Source organism: Copadichromis virginalis, linkage group LG5 (assembly GCF_057382275.1).
Source record: "Copadichromis virginalis isolate Kocher_CV1m ecotype Utaka linkage group LG5, C_Virginalis_male_GT1.1, whole genome shotgun sequence".
Lineage (NCBI taxonomy): Eukaryota > Metazoa > Chordata > Actinopteri > Cichliformes > Cichlidae > Copadichromis > Copadichromis virginalis.
The window spans coordinates 38,922,363-38,941,870 of NC_140622.1; the positions used below are offsets into that span (position 1 = coordinate 38,922,363).

General features: G+C 39.0%; 1 protein-coding gene across 1 annotated transcript; it reads right to left on the reverse strand.

Moving 5' to 3' along the window:
• Positions 1 to 4,487: 4,487 nt before the first annotated feature.
• On the reverse strand, positions 4,488 to 18,913 carry LOC146710344 (uncharacterized). Its single transcript, XM_085457748.1, has 7 exons — positions 18,640 to 18,913; positions 18,107 to 18,418; positions 17,715 to 18,008; positions 8,679 to 8,717; positions 8,338 to 8,424; positions 7,989 to 8,044; positions 4,488 to 6,759 (listed from the first exon to the last, which is right to left on the reverse strand). Exons 1-7 carry the CDS (start codon positions 18,899 to 18,901, stop codon positions 6,454 to 6,456), a joined length of 1,356 nt encoding a protein of 451 aa, XP_085313874.1. The 5' UTR covers positions 18,902 to 18,913; the 3' UTR covers positions 4,488 to 6,453.
• Between the last annotated feature and the right edge of the window lie 595 nt (positions 18,914 to 19,508).

The window sequence follows — 19,508 nt, forward strand, 5'->3', positions numbered from 1 at the left end:
AGCCTCGAGCTTTGTGTAATCATAGATGATTTTTGTATTACCGTAGAATTTTACACATAGTTTTTATACGAACAGATTAAAAAAGGTCAAACTAGAACTAAAACAAACTAGAACAAAATGTGTTGGAAAAAAACGTTATATATCAGTAATATAATAATTAATATTCAAGTCTGTTATCACTGTAAGCAATTGTTAGTAATCGTATTACCTGTGGTCAGAGAGAGGATGAGTAGGAGCAGTAACTTCATTATACTGGTTTTGAAGCTTTATGTCTTCGTTGTTTGTCTTCAGTTTGTGTCTCCAGTCTGTTGCTCGGCAGTTTTGTTTGCTGATTTTCAGTTTTTGTGGCCAAAATTTTTCACTCCTACCATTCTAACCATGCCTCCCTCTTCCTCTCATGGCCCATACACCACCGCCCCCTCTGACAAACACAAACACAACTTTTTGCATTAAACAGGAAATAAGTGGCTCGTTTGGGTGTGAAAAGGGCAGTTTGGTAGAAGCATGTGACTGAACATCAGAAATAACTTAATAGTTCTATAATAAAAACTAGGAATGGAATCAGTTATAAGTAAATGAATCTCTTTACACTGCAGACTGAAACTCTGACATTTTAGGTTTTAAGGGCAGGAGACTCGGTTCATTTTTAACCACACTCTGTGCTTAATGTGTCATTAAATACATAATGAAGTATCCAGATCTTTTTCATGTTTTTGTGAGGATAATACCCGTAGATTGTCTTGGGACCTTTTTGTGGCTTTTGTGTTCTTCGTATCCAAGCCATTTGCACTGTGTTGAATGGAATATAGCCAGATTTTCCAAAAAAAAGTTCGGTTACATTTAATTTTAAAATTTCAGTCTGACTTCCTTAAATTAGCTTCAGTGGCTAAGCTACAGATAAACTTACACTATTGTGCCAAGTGGTCGATGTGTGTCCCATTGAAACCCATTATAAACGCTATTTTTCACTGCAAAATAATTACCGCTAATGTAATCGTCATGTTTCCACTTTCAGTTTCATTTTGAACTAGGGGCCTTAGAGTTGTAATTTTTTTATTTGTCCACCAGGTGGCGCCCCTGTTTCATATTTGACGCCTGCTCGAAAATACACCTTTCCAGCGGGCTGCTCGAGACAGACTGAAATGCACCGGGATGTCAAGAAAGACAGACGTAACAACATGTCATCCCCTATGTAGCCAGTGTATCAGAAAAACTCAGGAGAGTTTTCTCCAAGCATGACATCCCGGTGCATTTCAGACCCAGCAACACGCTCAGACAAAAACTGGTCCACCCCAAAGACAAAACGCCAAAACACAGACTTAACAATGTGGTGTATGCTGCACAGTGCAGCGAGGAATGCCCAGACCTCTACATTGGAGAGACCAAACTGCCACTTCACAGAAGAGCCACCTCCACAGGACAAGACTCAGCAGTCCATCTGCATCTTAAGGATAAAGGACACTCTTTCGAGGATGCCAATGTTCACATTTTGGACAGAGAGGACAGATGGTTTGAAAGAGGAGTGAAAGAAGCATCTATGTCCACTGTGAGCGACCATCTTTGAACAGAGGCGGTGGTTTACGACACCAACTCTCTGCCATCTATAATCCAGTTTTGAGATCCCTTCCCTGACGCCTTAACGCCCACTCACATCCTGGGCCATCTGACCTCAGGAATTCGCATGATAAGGTGGGGCCAGGTTTCACAATGAACACACCCGAAACTCTGGCTGATTGGGACCCACACCCAGTTTCACACCTTGGCTCAGGCGATTAGAGGATCATCAGGGGGTCCTTTTGTCCCTCTGTGGGGGGTCACTCCCACTAGGTTTATATCTGGGACTCTCCACCATTTGGCCTTAGAACTGAAGAAGCTTCTCGGATGAGAGGTGAAACGTCTTCAAGTAACTTAAAGAAGTCCAGACGCTTTTCTTTGCAAGATCCTTTGACTGTAGTCCGTGTTGCAGGGAGAATGGACTGCCATACACGTTATGGGTCTGTGAGCGCGAGGAGGGAGAAAAAGGGGAGTGGAAAGGTACGAGTCCTCATCGAGGAAAAACGGGAGCTGGAAGCATGTAAATATAATAATAACCACTGCAGCCAAGAAGAGTGCCTGACGAGCCCAGTTGTAAGTGTTGGGATTCAGAGATTCTTTTATTGCTACCATATAATCTGCCTTATGAAGAATGTATTAATAACTTGTTTTACAGTATCATTTATCAGTAATATTTCCTACGGGGTTTATATTGCATTGAATATGTCTGTCATCACATTGACCTTTCTATTTTTACAGGTTGAGTTCATTTTATACACAATGCATAAATGTGCTTGGTTAAGAGTTGATGTTCCATTCTAGAAGGTTTTAAGCTTCACTGGTGAGAGTGTCCAGATGATCCATGCTGAGGGGAAACTAGAACATAGAAGGATAACTGCAATGCATGCTTACAGTACACATAATACATATAATCTAGGAATAGGCCTGAGCAGAGGCCCCAAGGTTTCCAGCTTCTTGTTGCAAACCTGTTGCATTTTATTCTACTTGGTAACAGATGAGCAGAGTCAATAATTAGCCTCAGAGACCCCGAGGGCTTAAGATTATTACCTTGTATGGAAGGTGTTATAGAAAAGAGAAGTTCTATGTCTGCTTATAGCTATTAAAAGATGTACAAGATGTACGAGTAACTGTGACTAATGTCTGGAACCTATTTTAATCTGTCATTGACGCCATGGGGGGGCGTGTACCCCACTGCTTTATAAGTATTCACAACATGTATTTTGATTAGAAGACATATGTTGATGTGTTCTCCTGTGACAATAAAACTCATCGTTTGATTGCACTTTTCCGGAGCCTCTGTCGTTTGTTGTCTGGTCTAAAGTTGATCGATCTCGTAACATAAGTAAGCTATTAAGACTCGACTGTACACCGTGTTCGTGTTTTCCTCCGAAAACAATAAGTTCCGTTGGAGCAGCCTTTCAACGCCTCTCTCTGTCTCTCGCAAGAAAAGTTGACCCACACAACAAAGTAAAGCTAGTTTTCGGCTACGAGCCGACAGGGACCCCGCCGTATTAGACAGAGGTCCCTTTACTACAGTTCGGAGTCGCGGACCTTCAGTAATAAATCACACAGCAATAGTACATTCACGTTGTTGTAAAAAGCATGATAATATATTAAGTAATCCCAAGTATTCAGAATACGTTACTCTCATTGAGTAACGTAACGGAATACGTTACAGAATACATTTTGGGGCATGTATTCTGTATTCTGTAACGGAATACATTTTAAAAGTAACCTTCCCAACACTGCTCACTGCAGACCCTAACAATTATTCAAGGAGCTATTATAAATGCTATATAACTGCACAGCACTACTCTTACATACTGCTGCTTTGGTTGTGAAGTCTGCATTTATGTGTCTAACCTCTTGGTATATATAGATTTTTTTTTCTAAAATATATCACTCTGCTGGCAGCTCACCTGTCCAAGTTTTATAATTGTTTGTCATGTACTGCCAACGACACTCTTTCATGCTCAGAGTTGACTCCTGGACTTCATTTGATTACTTGAACTGATGATTGATGTTAAATGAAACTGAACGATGGACAGATATCACGGCTACCTGAAACTTGCTTTATTATACAGTCCACAAAACTACATATAACTACAGATTCATTCTTTAAGGACACCTCCTCTGCCTAATAAAATTTGAACATCTTAAAAAAATTATGATCTCTTTTGTCTTTAAAAAAATACACAAATGGAGCTTGACATAAATATAAACACGATTTAAAATAAACAGCAATCGATGAAGCTTCAACCCTGTCATGATCAAGGGCAGATTTCTGCTCAGAAACTTTTGAAGCAACCAGGAATTAATTTTTAAGCTCTTTCCTTCAAATTCATTTTAATGGGATGAACTCCTCAACGTCTAAACAAACATTTGTACAGAACAATACAGAACACATAATACAACAAAGGCAGATCATATATAACTAATTCAGAACAACAACAACTGATTCAGCTGCTAAAGACAAAAAGATTAAAGGTGACAAATTCCAATCAGCAGGAACCTAAAACATAAAGGTTTTTCACAAACTTCTGTCAGTACAAAAGAGACCTTAATGAGGATCTCAACGGAACATTTTAGAGCACGACTTGAAACAGAAGGAACAAAAAAATTGTTTTAGACAATCAAGTTAAGAAAATCAAGTCAAAGTCACTACATTTAATGATGAATTGGTACGAGTGGTATATCACAAACTTATGTCTTAAACCAAGGTGAAGATGTAAGTCTGTAAGATGACAGAGTCTGTAAAACATAGTAAAAAGAACAGCCTAACAGAAATCTGCATATCAATATATATATATATATCAATATATATCAATATCAATATATATATATATATATATATATATATATATATATATATATATATATATATATATATCAATATATATATATATATATATATCAATATATATATACAATATTAAGAAAATGAAGACAATCTTTATTTAATGTTGAATGAAAACAATGATCATCTCTGGTGAAGCGCAATAAGAGAAAGAGAAGACTGAAACCACATCAGTGCATGTTGGGAAAGACCAATAACACTAAGCTCATCTAAAGAAAGAAGGATGAACTTGTATTTATTATGTTGCTCTTTCTTGTTTGTTTTCTCTTCTGTTTTTTTAATCTCCATACAGGTGATCCAGGTGTTGTGTTTGTTTTTCCTTTTTTTTCTTCCCCCCTTTCTCACCGTCTCTTCTCCCCGCTCTATTTTTCTTTCTCTCCCTCTCTTTCATTCATTCTTTCTCTCTGTCCTTTCCCCCAGTCATGTCTGTCCTGTCTGTAACATCCGAAAACCAAATAAAATAAATACATGATTATAATAAAGGTCAATCAAATGGACCAATATGGCAAGGCCATGATGATCCAGTTGGTAAAGTAAAGCCGCTTGGCATCTTTCTTGGCCTTCAAACAACAATTCTGATGGCTAAAGATCAAAAAAAAAAAAAAGAAAGAAAGAAGAATGAACCAAGTCAAAAGCTTTAGTCAGACCTACAGCTATCACCACTTTAAGATGACCACGATCGGCAGAGAACACGGGATTTTAAGAGAGCATTAGTTGGGAAGTATTTCAATCTGAAAACCAAGTTTATGCTGTGAGAGGATATGATTATTATTAAGGTACAGAAATAACTGATTATAATTTTTTTCAGTCACTAAATGAAAGAATGTGATTGTGGATAAAAGTGATAGAAATGAGATAAGTGAGATAAAGTGAGGACCACTCAGCAGGGGCTTGAAGTAGAGCCACTCCTCCTCCATGAAAGGAGCCACTGGGAGTTCTAATTGAAAAAGGGAAGGTAGGGAAGAAATTCCCTCTACTCGGGCCGCCCATATTCTTCTCTTCTCTTCACCGGCTCCAGTTAGTTCAAAACGCAGCTGTCAAATCATACTAGTTTTAGTCAACTTACACTGGCTCCCTGTTGAAGATCGTATCAATTTCAAAATTATCTTGCTTACCTTTTAAATTCTAAACAATTTGGCTCCCAGCTATCTGTCTGAACTCCTCCATTTGTATATTCCTAATAGAGCACTAAGATCTTCCAATCAGATGCTCCTGACGCAACCGAGGTCTCGTCTGAAGTCCAGAGGTGATCAGGCCTTTGCTATCGTAGCACCCTGACTCTAGAATAACCTCGCTCCTTATATTTGTTCCTTCGACTCCATCCAGTCATTTAAATTGCATCTTAAAACTTCTTGTTTTAGTCTGGCTTTTAATTCAAACTAGTTGGTAATTTCGTGGCTAGTTATGCTGTTTACCCATATTGTTTTCTCGCCCTCCTTCTTGACTGTTTTTATTCTAACTGTCTTATACTATTGGTCTGACCAACTGCAAAGCACTTTGATCAACTTTGTTGCATTATTATGTGCTATAGAAATAATTTTTGATTTTTGTTGATATCAAGAGTGACACTGTGGTTGTACAGCAGAGTAATGTGTGCACTTTTCCAGATAGATGACATTGAGTGATCGAAAGATAAAAATCAGGACTGTTTAGGATTTTTTAAATCATTGCTTAAATAATATTTACAGTAACCTGAATTTGACTTTTGCTAATGTTAGTTAGCTGAAACACATGCCTACACCCCAGCCCAGGCTGCCTGAGCCAACCCATGATGGGTTTAAACTTGAACAAGTCTAATCCCAAAGTCCAAACAGGCTGGTCAGCGGGAACGCCTGTTCAAACAAAGCAGCATCAAGTGTGCCTTGTATCGCTGGGACTCTACCAGTTGATATCTAAGAGCTCAGTATGGATCAGTGTAAAAAGATCGCAAGTCCTCACATTAGTTGAGTGATTTAACACAGATGTAATGACCTGAATTCTTGGCCATGCAGGTTCTGTAATTTATACATTTCTAACAAGAGAAATGAACTCTAATTCCCGTTTTAGTTTTTTCCAGTCCTTTTGACTCTGGAGTACAAAGACTCCTCTGTAGGTCTGTGTAGCTGATTAACAGATGAGTTGGTCGGATGTTTGCTGAACGTCACAGCAGAATATTTGTAGGCAGAGGAGCTGGGTTTGACAGTCGGTGTCTCACCACCAGCTCTGTTAGACCTGCTTTGAAAGTTGATGGTAGAGTAATGCAGTGAGTCAGGCTGGTTTGGGGGATTCACAGTGAGATAAACTGTGTTTGTTGCAGTTTCTGAGTCTGGATACTCAAGGTGCTCCTGGAACTCTTCATAGATATTCTCCTGCAGGAAAGAATGAAAACACACCGTTGAACAGTTTATATTTGATCTAACAGGAAGCCTTTTCCATGCAAAGCGCAAATAAAATTCCTGGCCAACTCATTTCAATTGTGACTTTTCTTGTGATAACATTATCAAGCAAGATCCAGTTAGCCAGCTGGCTACAACTTAACATTGATGCACTGATCTGGCAATGGTTAGGTCATAATTTCTTGAGCATATTCACACAAGATCATTAAGAAACTGGTTTCCTCTAACAATCACATTTTCATTGGTAAAATGGGCTTCATCACATGAAAGCAAGAAGCAACCCAGCTGAAAAATCCCCACCCAAAAGTGCCAGAAACTTGAGATTCTCTCCACCTGCACCTTAACCCAAAAGCAAGGTAATCTCCATAAACTACCACATTATAATGATCAACAATACAGGATTAAAACGCCTGAACAAAAAGTGGTTTTGGTCTCACTGTATAGTTTCTCCAAGTATGACAGCTCTATGGAGGCCCCCGCCTCTCCTCCAGTTGTGCACTGAGCAGTGGCTCCCCACGAGTGTGTGTGCTGAGCCCACTGCTCTACACCCTCTACGCTACAGACTGACCTGCTCACTCCAGCAACAAGTGTGACAAGTGCAATACCCATAGGTTGTGTTTTTATTGTTATCTATTCAAAATGCTGCAGCTGGGAGTTGCTTCTAATTTCGTTGAACATCTGATGTTTAATGACAATAAAAGAATAGTTATCCTGATTCTGACTTTTTACAATTCATCCATATAGATTTTATAGTTAGATCTGTGACAACTCTGACTTGTGTTCCATTTTAAATCAGGTATCTTGAACTGGCTCAAGTCAGACTTCCAGTTCATAAAAATATAGCAGTCCCACCAAGCCTGACTTAACACTCCACAGCTGTGAATGTAAATAGTAGTAAAACTGTCAGACATGTTTAAGAGCTTTATCCAGGCTCTGGATGTGAGTGCGCTGCAGCTGTGTTTTCAAACAAAAACAGCAAGCACTGATGAATTAAAGGTTCTACCTTTTCTAAAGAGAGAAAAATCCTTCATATCTCTGCTTTTCCAACTTAATGCTTAGTTATTGTTACTGTAACAAGCTCAACTGAGGAGTCACTCCCAGCTCAACCATCAGACTTCTGAGGCATTACATTAATAATACTAATACATTACAATGCAATACAGTGAACAGACATGACACATGACACAGCCTAAGTCACTCACCTCTTTTATATTCTGCACAGCTGCTTCATTTCCTGTGTTTTGTAATTTTGAAATTCCTGCCAAACAGAAAAGAAATAGTGCAAATTGATCAAATTTCTACAAATCTCATAAAAATAAATTCAATTTCTTCCACCAGCTCCATGACATTTAAAGAAAGAACTGTAAGAGTTTCATTGATAATGTAGTATTTACATATTAAAATATCAATTTCAAAAAGCAAATAAAAATGAATAGAAGCTGCTAACATCATCCTGTCTGCTGTGGGATTTTAGACATCATATGTACAAAACACAGGGAAGGAAGTGATGGTCGTTCTGTGCTCCACAAATGAATAATAAAATGTACTTACGTTTGTAGATAAGGATCAAGACGATCACAAACACCAGCAGCAGCAGCAGCAGCAAAGTGACACAGACGATCACAACAATCCCTACATCTGAGGAAATGAAGGCAAACAAAAAGTCAGCATGGCTTTATCTCCCAGACTGTGGACGCTTGTGTAATTTTATTTGAGACTGTAGAGAAATTTAAATGAAACTGTTCTTTTTAAACCTCGTGAACATCTTCACCTCACTCGTGTTCAGCAACAGTTTTAAAACATTAAATGTATGGAATGGGTCTTGGTTGGAACTCAGTTTATCATGTTCGTAGTGACAACCAAGAATTAAAACATTAAGTGTAATCTCTTACCATGACTTTTAGAAGCTGCATCAGGTGCTGTGTTTGCATCTGTTCATGAGGAAAAACGTTTTATTTTCTTCATATAAGACAAACAAATCAAATATAAATGCATATGCAATGTTCAGTCATGTTCGGGGAACAACCAACAAACTCTGAGCCTGGAACCAAAGACAACAGGCAGTGGTGTATTTTCAGAATCAGAATCAGAATCAGAAAGGGGTTTATTGCCAAATGTTGAGCAGGTTTACAACATCAGGAAATTGCTGCGGTGCTTCAGTGCAAACATAGTGTCATAAGTTGCGCTTAAATAGACATGAAAAAATAACAGTAAGAATAAGAATTAAAAGTGCTACGTAGAAAGATATGTGCATGAGCTATACATGAGAATAAGAATTAAGAGTGTTACGTAGAAAGATATATACATGAGTGCAGGTGGTGATCAGTGCCAAACATGGAATGATGCAGTGACACAGCGTAGGGTCATGTGTTAGTGGTGGGAACAGTCATATGGTTATTGTTCATGTGTCCAACAGCAGAGGGGAAGAAACTGTTCTTATGGCGAGAGGTTCTGGTGCGAATGGACCGGAGCCTCCTGCCTGAGGGGAGCAGGTCAAACAGACTGTGTCCAGGGTGAGAAGGGTCAGCTGAGATCCGGGCTGCACGCCGCAATGTCCTGGAGGTGTACAGGTCCTGCAGAGATGGGAGTCTGCAGCCAATCACCTTCTCAGCAGAGCGCACAACACGCTGCAGTCTCTGTTTGTCCCTGATAGTGGCTCCAGCGTACCACACGGTGATGGAGGAGGTGAGGATGGACTCGATGATTGCGGTGTAGAACTGCATCATCGTCCGTGTTGGCAGGTTGAATTTCTTCAGCTGCCTCAGGAAGTACATCCTCTGCTGAGCTTTCTTGATGACGGAGGTGATGGTGGGCTCCCACTTCAGGTCCTGGGTGATGGTGGTACCCAGGAAGCGGAATGAGTCCACAGAGGTGATGGGGGTGTCAGTCAGGATGATGGGGGGGAGTGGGGCTGTGTGCTTTTATAAGAAGCTTGGATAAATAATCTGGGGCATGGCCATTTAGTGCTCTATGTTAAAACAAGAATTTTAAAACGAATTCTAAAATCTATTTGGAGCCAATGTAAATAATATAAAATGGGGGTAATGTGAGCACGCTTGCTAGAGCATGGTAGTAGCCTGGCCGCTGCATTTTGTATAGCTTAGAGGCGAGAAAGAGATGATTTGTCCAAGCTGGTAAACAGGGCGCTACAATAATCTAAACACGATGACACAAATACATGAACAATGTTTTATAATTCAGCTGAGGAACCCATATGTTGGAGTTTAGAAATGTTCCTTAAATGAAAGAAGCAGGAAGGAGGTCCAGAGAAGAATCAAAGCTTACTCCAAGATTTCGAATATTTGACTTGGCAGAAGGAAAGAAAGAGGCAATAACTTGACTGATTTTAGACTGTAGTTCTTAAGGAGCTACAGTCATGGTCTCTGTTTTATTTTTGTTTAAAATAAGGTAATTGTTAGAAAGCCAATCAGAGATTTGAGTTAAACACTGGACTAAGGTGGACAGCCTACCCAGCTGGTGAGGCTTAAAGGACATATGCAGCTGAATGTCATCGGCATAGACATAATAAGATTGAATTATGCCAGCTAAAGGAAGAATATAAAAAGAAAATCATAATAGACCCAAAACTGAACCCTGTGGAACCCCACAGGTTAGGGGGGTGATGTTAGAGGTAAACCTGTCAGTCCTAACAGAAAAGGTCCTATCTGATAATTAGGAAGAAAACCAGGCAGATCCAGATAGGCCAGCCAAAACCTTCAACTTGTTAAGTAGAATTTTATGGTCAATGGTATCAAAGGCAGCATGGTGGTTAGCACTGTTACCTCACAGCGTGGGTTCTCCCCGGGTACTCCGGCTTCCTCTCACAGTCCAAAGACATGCACTTTGTGGGGATAGGTTAATTAAAAAATCTAAATTGCCTATAGGTGAAAATGCAGGAGCGAATGTGAGTGCGAATGATTGTCTATCCCTGTGTGTTAGCACTGCGACAGACATGCGAACTGTCCAGAGTGTACCCCGCCTCTCGCCCTATGACAGCTGGGATAGGCTCCAGCGCCCTGACAAGGATAAGTGGAAGCGAATGGATGGATGGATGGTATCAAAGGCTGCACTGAGGTCAAGCAAAACGATCACAGAACAATCCCCTGCATCAGAAGCCATTAATAAATCATTATAGACCCTTAAGAGAGCCGTCTCAGTGGAGTGATGCTTTTGAAAGCCAGACTGAAAAGGGTCAGCAATCTATAATCTGCATACTAAGGACCTGAACAGATTTTCTACATTTCTTTACAGTAATTTGTTAAAAATGGCAATTTTGAAATAGGCTGGTAATTACTAGTAGAGCTGTTTTTTCAATAGAGGAGTTACCTCAGCATGTTTAAAATAGGATGGAACACAACCTTGCCTCAGTGTGCTGTTGATGACGGATAGCAATGTGGGACCAATGCTGCTGAGAGTCCCAGACAGGACAAAGGGAAGTAATGGTGAGGATTTCATTTTACCTATCACTGTAATTAAATCATTAAGTGTGATTGGAGAAAAGGAAGTACATGACCCAGGACACCGAGGGGCATCTTCATAAGGGGAGGCACTTTAGGAGATTTTGGATCTCAAGTCCATCACCTTATTTACAAAGTGATGGAGAAAAGTATTACAATCTTAATCAGAAAGTAACTGAGCATGCTGAGTTGGAGGAGAAACAATACTGTTGATGGTATCAAATAGAATTCTTGAGTTATTCTTATGACGATTTATAAGATTATTGAAATAAGAGGATCTAGCCTTTTTCACAGACTCGTTTTATAAGTGAAGAAGATCTTTGAATTGCTCACGATGGACAACCAGACCAGTGAACTTCCAGAGACGCTCTGCTTTCTGACAGGAGCGTCGAAGACCACAAGATTGATTATTTAACCAGGGTGTACGGGACCGAACAGAACAATGCCTAGTTTCAAAAGGAGCAACCTGATGGAGAATGGCAAGATAGTGTTCATTAAAAGAGTTAATGTGGAGCTCAACATCGTCAAAAGAAGTCTTAAAATCAAAAAAGGGAGAACATTTAGAAATAAAAGTCATCAATAAAACGCCTGCGCCTAATAAACCCTTGTGGAAGAGACTCTGAGTTGACAGATACATCAAAAGAGACTGTCTTATGATCGCTAAAAACGACGTCATTTAAATCCAACTGGTCAAGGGAAATGCCATAAGTGAAGACCAAGTCCAGAGTATGCCATGCAGTGTGAGTAGGGGCTGATACATGCTGAACAAAATTAAGAGTGCATGATGCTCAGGAATTCCTTAGTTGTACTATTTGATGAGTCCTCTGCATGAATGTTGAAGTCTCAAACAATGATGACCATGACCAGTTTAATAGTGGAAGTTAAAAGTTCTTGCAAGTCTGAAAGAAAAGCTGCAGCAGACCCAGGTGGACGATAAATTAAGATACCGTAGAGGGGCTAATCTCTTCCAATTTTTATCATGATCATCTCGAAAGAATTGTAACAGCTCAAAGAGATCATCTGGCATAAAAATGTCTTTTTAAAAATTACAGCTGTTCCACCTCCTCGTCCAGATATCAGAGGTGCACAGAGAAATGAACAGTCTGCGGGACAAAGCTCTAAAAGACGTGAGACTTCATTCTCACGTTGCCACGTCTCATAAACATGAAGTCAAGCTTCTTTGCACAGAACAAGTCATTTAAAATATAAGACTTGTTGGCAATTGAGCGGGCATCAATTCACTTTTTGCATCCCACCGGGACAGGGGTAGAGTCCGCACAATGTGGTAAGCCACACAGCAAATCAGGGTTCCTACTGCAATGAGCCGTGGCTTTCCATGCTTTCAGGTGACAGCCCGGATGGTAAACACAGGGAGTCGTGGGGATTAATCCAGCTCCAACAAGTTTCTGGCGTATCTTACCAGCAGCAGCCCAAGAGTAAGCCCCTGAAGACCAAGTTCTCTGCTTCCTCCGATGAGGCCTTGGAAGCAAAAAAGAGCTGACCAGCAAGAATGGAGGTAAACCGGGTGCTGCGCCGCGCTCAAGCGGCGGTGGGAAAACAACCTTGTTTCGTTGACTCTGAAAATTATCCATAGCAGATTTGATTGCCAATAACGCATGGAGATCATAAATGCGAAGTGCGCTGGACAAAAGTGTAGCAAAGACACTAGCACAACATGAAAAGTAAACAAACAGGGGCCATCTTGCTCATGACAAATGTATACACTTACTAACACAAAATAAACAAAATATAAAGGGCATCAAATACCCACTCAATTATGGAGTAGGAACATGTATGTAGTCAAAGGAGCTTGCAAAGAAAAGCATCTGGACTTCATCTTCACCAGTTTTTTGTCTGAGCAGCAAAAAAACTGGTTCACCCGAAAGATAAAACGCCAAAACACAGACTTAACAATGTGGTGTTTGCTGTACAGTGCAGCGAGGAATGCCCAGACCTCTACATTGGAGAGACCAAACAGCCACTTCACAAGCGCATGGCACAACATAGAAGAGCCACCTCCACAGGACAAGACTCAGCAGTCCATCTGCATCTTAAGGATAAAGGACACTCTTTCGAGGATGCCAATGTTCACATTTTGGACAGAGAGGACAGATGGTTTGAAAGAGGAGTGAAAGAAGCATCTATGTCCACTGTGAGCGACCATCTTTGAACAGAGGCGGGGCTTACGACACCAACTCTCTGCCATCTATAATCCAGTTTTGAGATCCCTTCCCAGACGCCTTAACGCCCACTCACATCCTGGGCCATCTGATCTCAGGAATTCGCATGATAAGGTGGGGCCAGGTTTCACAATGAACACACCCGAAACTCTGGCTGATTGGGGCCCACACCCAGTTTCACACCTTGGCTCAGGCGATTAGAGGATCATCAGGGGGTCCTTTTGTCCCTCTGTGGGGGGTTACTCCCACTAGGTTTATATCTGGGATTCTCCACCATTTGACCTTAGAACTGAAGAAGCTTCTCGGATGAGAGGTGAAACGTCTTCAAGTAACTTAAGTCCAGACGCTTTTCTTTGCAAACTCCTTTGACTACGATGACCTGGATGACTGAGAACCTTCACAGACAACATGTATGTACATACTTCCTACCCAATGTTGAACACGCTATCAATTCACCATATTCAGTATCCGATCCCGAACCAGCAGACTGAGAGACAGCTTCTTCCACCAGGCAATCAGACTGCTGAACACTTCATAGACACCTCGCCTTCACTACTGGAATTTCAACATTATGCACTCCATACTGTACATTAATGCCACTTGTTTTGCTCAATATCCTACTACCAACCTCTGTGTATTTTATATATTTTATTTTATTGTTTACTCTATTTAATTTGTAAAATTACACACACACACACACACACACACACACACACACACACACACACACACACACACACACACACACACACACACACATATACAGACACGTAAATATACATATTTAGTATACACATTCAGTAAGGCATATAAACTCTTATATTGTACATATATTTATTCATATAACTCTCAGATTTAGCCATTCTTATATTTTGCTTGTTCTTATGTTATTGTATTTTTGCACACCTCTGTTGCTTGTGAAGCTCGCACACAAGAATTTCACTCACATGTACTGTACCAGTGTACCTGCACGTGATGTGACACTAAAAGTGATTTAATTTGATTTGATATTCATCATTACCCCCACTTCCCCTCAGTGCTTGTAAACACTCACCCCACACACAAAATAAGAGGAAAAAGAAATGAAAAATCTATGTATAAATATAACGCTAGATAGGAATCTGATATGAATTTGCATAATAATGTATACAATCAGTCATCAATTTCATTAATTTCTTCTTTTTCTAAAAGCAGGTTTTAAAATAAAAAAACCCAATGTTCCACAGTTTTACTCCACAAATGGAAACACAACAGGTTTTAACTGTTAACATTAAGTGTTCAGATTTCGCCCCAGGTTATTCTCTGTGGAAAACAACATCCTCTGTACATAACAGAGTAACATAACATAACATATCATAATTATACATGTATATAATTTGGCAGTTTTATATTTTATGAATTCCATGAACTTCATGATTTTAGTCTTTAAAAGTAGAACATTAGTGTGGTCTCTAAATCCAGCTTGATTAATGATCCTGATTGCTTTTTTCTGAGGTTTACACAATAGTTACAAAAAAGTTGTGTGTGTGTGTGTTACCTCAGACTTCCACACAGCACTCTAGGTACAGCAACATGAATGACTACTAAAATGCACGGTGATTTATAATGCTAAAAAAGCTTTTGCTCAACTCAGTACAAAGATGCTTTGTGACAGTTTGTGTGCTTTTATGTTGTACCCTGAAATTTTGCATGAAAGACTCGCCTTGAACAACAAGAGACAGTCCTCGTCATTAAAGCCTTTTCTTTTCTATAAGTGAAACATATGAAATAAAAACCTATATCATTGAGTTCTACTGCTAAACATTTTTTTTGCTTTTAAAACTTTAAAAAACAACTTTTAAATACATTTCAGATATTTGATTTGGCATGTCTTGAGTTATTATACCAGACACCCTTGCTGATGTAACCCTGCAGTTTGTGTCTCCTCCCACTCATGAACTGAGAATCTTTTGTGTTTTAGATGCATTTGTAAAGTATTGCACCATGGAGCCACTTAAAGAATCACCTTAAATTAAAAACAAAAGAAAGAAAACCCAATATCTTGGAAATTGTTGACTATCAGGGAGCCTACAATGTAATGAAAACCACTGAAGAAGTCCGCAAACTACACTGTGTCAAACTAGTGTCGCTGAAAAAATAGACAATGTTTTATGAATAGGAAGTGTCGTTGTCAGTGTTGCATTACCCTGAAAAATGTGAACTTGATGAGGTTAATTTAAACTACATTTTAAATGACAGAAGACAAAGATTTAAAAAAAGAATTTCAAAACTGATGCGATGTCAGCGATTTCAGTTGTGGCTGATAATTTCCTGCTATTGCATTTCTGTGGGTTACAGGAGGTGCAGGAAATGAAAACAAAAACAGCAGCAGCTGTACATGCTACTGCTGAGCTGTGTTGCTGTTAGAGTTATAATAACAGAACTGACTTTTTACAGGAATGGGTCTTGGTTGGAAATCAGTTTATCATGTTCGTAGTGAGAACAAACAATTATTTATTTCAGTCACTCCACTTAGAGAACGACCATGTGGTTTAAAATCAAGACTAAGTGTGTTGATCAAGCAGCAAACTTTGGGGATAATAAATGATGCCAATGTGGAACTAACACAATCTATAGTTCCTCTAATAGACTATGTGCACCTTAGCATATGCTGCTTCCGGTGGGAAAACTGTATAGCGCTTTGTTTCCAGTGCGATATTCATGCCTTGTTTACGGTCAGGTTTCCCAAAACAAGTCAACCAAATGAATGAATCAACAGCAATTTACATTTCTCTCAAGGTTCAAACCTTTGTAGAAAGATAAGTCCAGTATTATTGAATGAAACCAAAGATCAAACCCAGTTTTCAGGTCCAGAGCATGGGAATAGAGCAGCTGCGAGAGAATTCAACACTAATGAATCAGAAGTCCAACTTTTTGCGCTTCCTCTGCCTTTTGGATGCTACCGCAGGTGCCTTTGAAAAACGTTTCGTCGGCATTGTGTTTATTGGGGGGAAACTTACAAACATACAGTATTGCACTTCAGAGTCACACTGCTAGCGATCGATGTAGCGATTCTGTACAGGAGAGACGGCACGGAGGAGATCGACAATGATCTACAACTGATTAGGAAGCAGAACACAATGCACTGTAAAAAAAAAATAAAAATGCAAAAGTGCACTAATAAAAATCAGCGAAATAGCGAGGCCGCAAAAGGTGAACCATGTTATAGTGAAGGACCGCTGTAATTTTGAAGGTAAGTCACAACATACCCTTTGTAAATACTAATGTGTAAAACCCTTACCAGCAATCGTTCATTTTTTGTGTGGCTTTTTTTCACGGTTTGTTAACATGCTGTGTAGGTGTGTACTTGACTAGCTGATATCGACATAACGGGGGAACATCTGGTTTGACTATTGTTCACCTTTAGCTTGAATACTGAACATTTGCCTGTTTAAATCATAATAACTGTCACTATACAGAGATGTGCTTCTGAATGTGGACGATGTGTCTTCTGATTCTGTAATGCAGTTCTGCTTTTGTTGAGTGGTGTAAACAAACAATCGATTGCACACTCTTCAAACATCAAAATTGATCATTAGATTTTTTATGACACAGCAATGGTGATTGTTCCCACCTTCTGCTCTTTGTATTTTGGACATGATTTTGGAGTCCGTCTTCACAGTAGCAGCTGACTGCAAAATAAAGTTACGGGAAATGTACAACTGTACATCCGGTCTTAAAACAGAGACGGCTGCTACTAAAAATCCCTTTCTTCACATCAGCTGTATGCGGGTAACTCTTTTTAAAATAATAATTGGATTTCTCACAGTTAGCAGCTGCTGTGACTGCAGCACCTTTTGTGTGGTGCAGATCATCCACGTTTGCGCTATTTCATTAGTACATTTATAGCATTATAGTCCTTCTCAGCATTGATGAACAGATATTTGTGTGTTGCAGTCATATAGTTCAAAATTGCAGCTTGCTAGAATTAACTAATAATTTTGCACTCCATCATATTATGTAAGTATGATCACCTCTGGTTCCAAAAAACAACCTGACGGTGTCCAAAATCCAAACATTCAGACTTTTAAAAAGTTTAGAAAGAAACAGATGACAGGTCAGTGGACACATCCATCTTTCATGTTTGGGCAAACTTTAGCTTTTTACGTTAGAAACTACGTTTAAATACGTTTTAAGAATTCCTGTCATGGAACTCCTTTTGTGGTTTACTGTACATCTCAAAGTGACTCATTTTGTTGATAGTCCTTACGGAATTATTATAATTTGAAATAATATAAAAATCGTGACTCACCTACAGTCAGGAACAATCTGCCAAAGAAAACGTTGCTTGTTTGGTTGTCGGGTCTTTCTGCTCCACACCAGTATGTCCCACTGTCATCTAATGTTATTTCTCTCATTGTTATAGTAAGGTTATTCTTTCTATGGTTATCATTCATAGAAAACCTGTTTATGTTGTTTATGAGAGGCTTACATATAGATGGCTCGTCTCCCTTACAGAAAAATTTTTTAAGTGAGGAGATATCCTGTTTGTATTTACACCAATAGGTGACGGTCTGTCCAACAGTGGCTGATTTCTTTATTGCATCTATAGGAGTAGAAAATAGAAAAAAAGAAAAACATGATATATTTGAGACTTGTTTTTGTGTATTTGAAACTCAGAAGCTGAAAATGCGTAATACTCACATAGGGGCGCTGGGGTTAAGAGGTTAATTTTTACTTGTTTGAGTGAAAATCTTCCCTTATTTGATACCACTGCGCACCAGTAGACACCAGTATCCCATCGGGACACATGACTGATAGAGGCGCTAAAGCCATGGCTGGTGAGAATAATTAATCCTTTCGACTTTTGAGGATGATTTGTTAATAAAATATCTTCACAGGTGAAATTGTTCTTTCTGCAGAAAAACGTGAACCCAGACATGTAATCATCTCCAGGAGAGTCACATGTTTTCTTGTACAAAATGAGATTCAGTGTTCGTTGGCAGCTCTCAAGCTCTGTAAACAAAACAGTGAAATCAAATATTTGTCATCTTATGAGGACTTGGAATGCTTCTTTCATGTTCAAATTAATTTTCCTAAGTCTTTTGGCAATGATTTGAAATACATGGGGAATAGATCTCTTAGGTCTCTCATGATCCAGTTCATTTTTATAATAATAATACTACTACTACTACTACTAATAATAATAATAATGATAGATGTGCTACATTTCTTACCAGGTTCTGGTTCCTCGTCTTTTCTGTCAGTCGAGTTTGATCTTCGGTTTAATTTACACTTATCTTTAAGGTCTTTAATGGCTGCCTGGTGATTTTTCCTATTTGTATCATGGTAAAATCTGCCTTCAGTTTCCCACACATCTTTCTCAGAGCTTTGAATGGTTGTTTCATTGGAATCGACTATATCATTGTCTTGATGTGATTTATTTATTTCAGGATATTTGCAGGTGTCTTGAAACCATCCTTGGTGACATGCTTTCATTCCAAAGCTGACCTCACAACCTGCAAATCAAAGAAACTGTTATATTACATCATGTTCTCCAAAAGGAATCTCATTCTCATTTTACACTGTCAGCCACACGCAGTCCGGTTTGATCTTAACCTCTATAGTGTCTCACGTTTGATATGTGAGATTTTGTGACTTCTATATCATCAGTGTGAGTCCTCTTGAAAAATCTAAAACAAAAAAATGTGCATAATACATTTTTAAGTAATAAACAGAAAAAAATGCCAGAATTAGCAAATATACAAATTAAAGTATTTCTTCAATTGTCAGAAAGTTTAATAAATGCTCCAGTTAAAAAAAATATTCTGGTAATCATTTCATGGTTCAGACATAAGTGAAACTGCCCTTCCAGTCCAGCACGTCTCAGTTTTTCTGGACCTAATAAAGAAATGCTGTCAGCACAAATATTTGAGCTTATATTGTAAGAAATAATTAACAATAATAATAATAAAAAAGTGACAGAAAAATGTACGTCCTATAATTATAAATCAGAAATGGTTTGTTAATGCAGAGATTGTTTTCTTTTACTGTGAACCCATTTTTTTCACATAAAAAAAACTAAAGATAGACATTTGTGTCACAG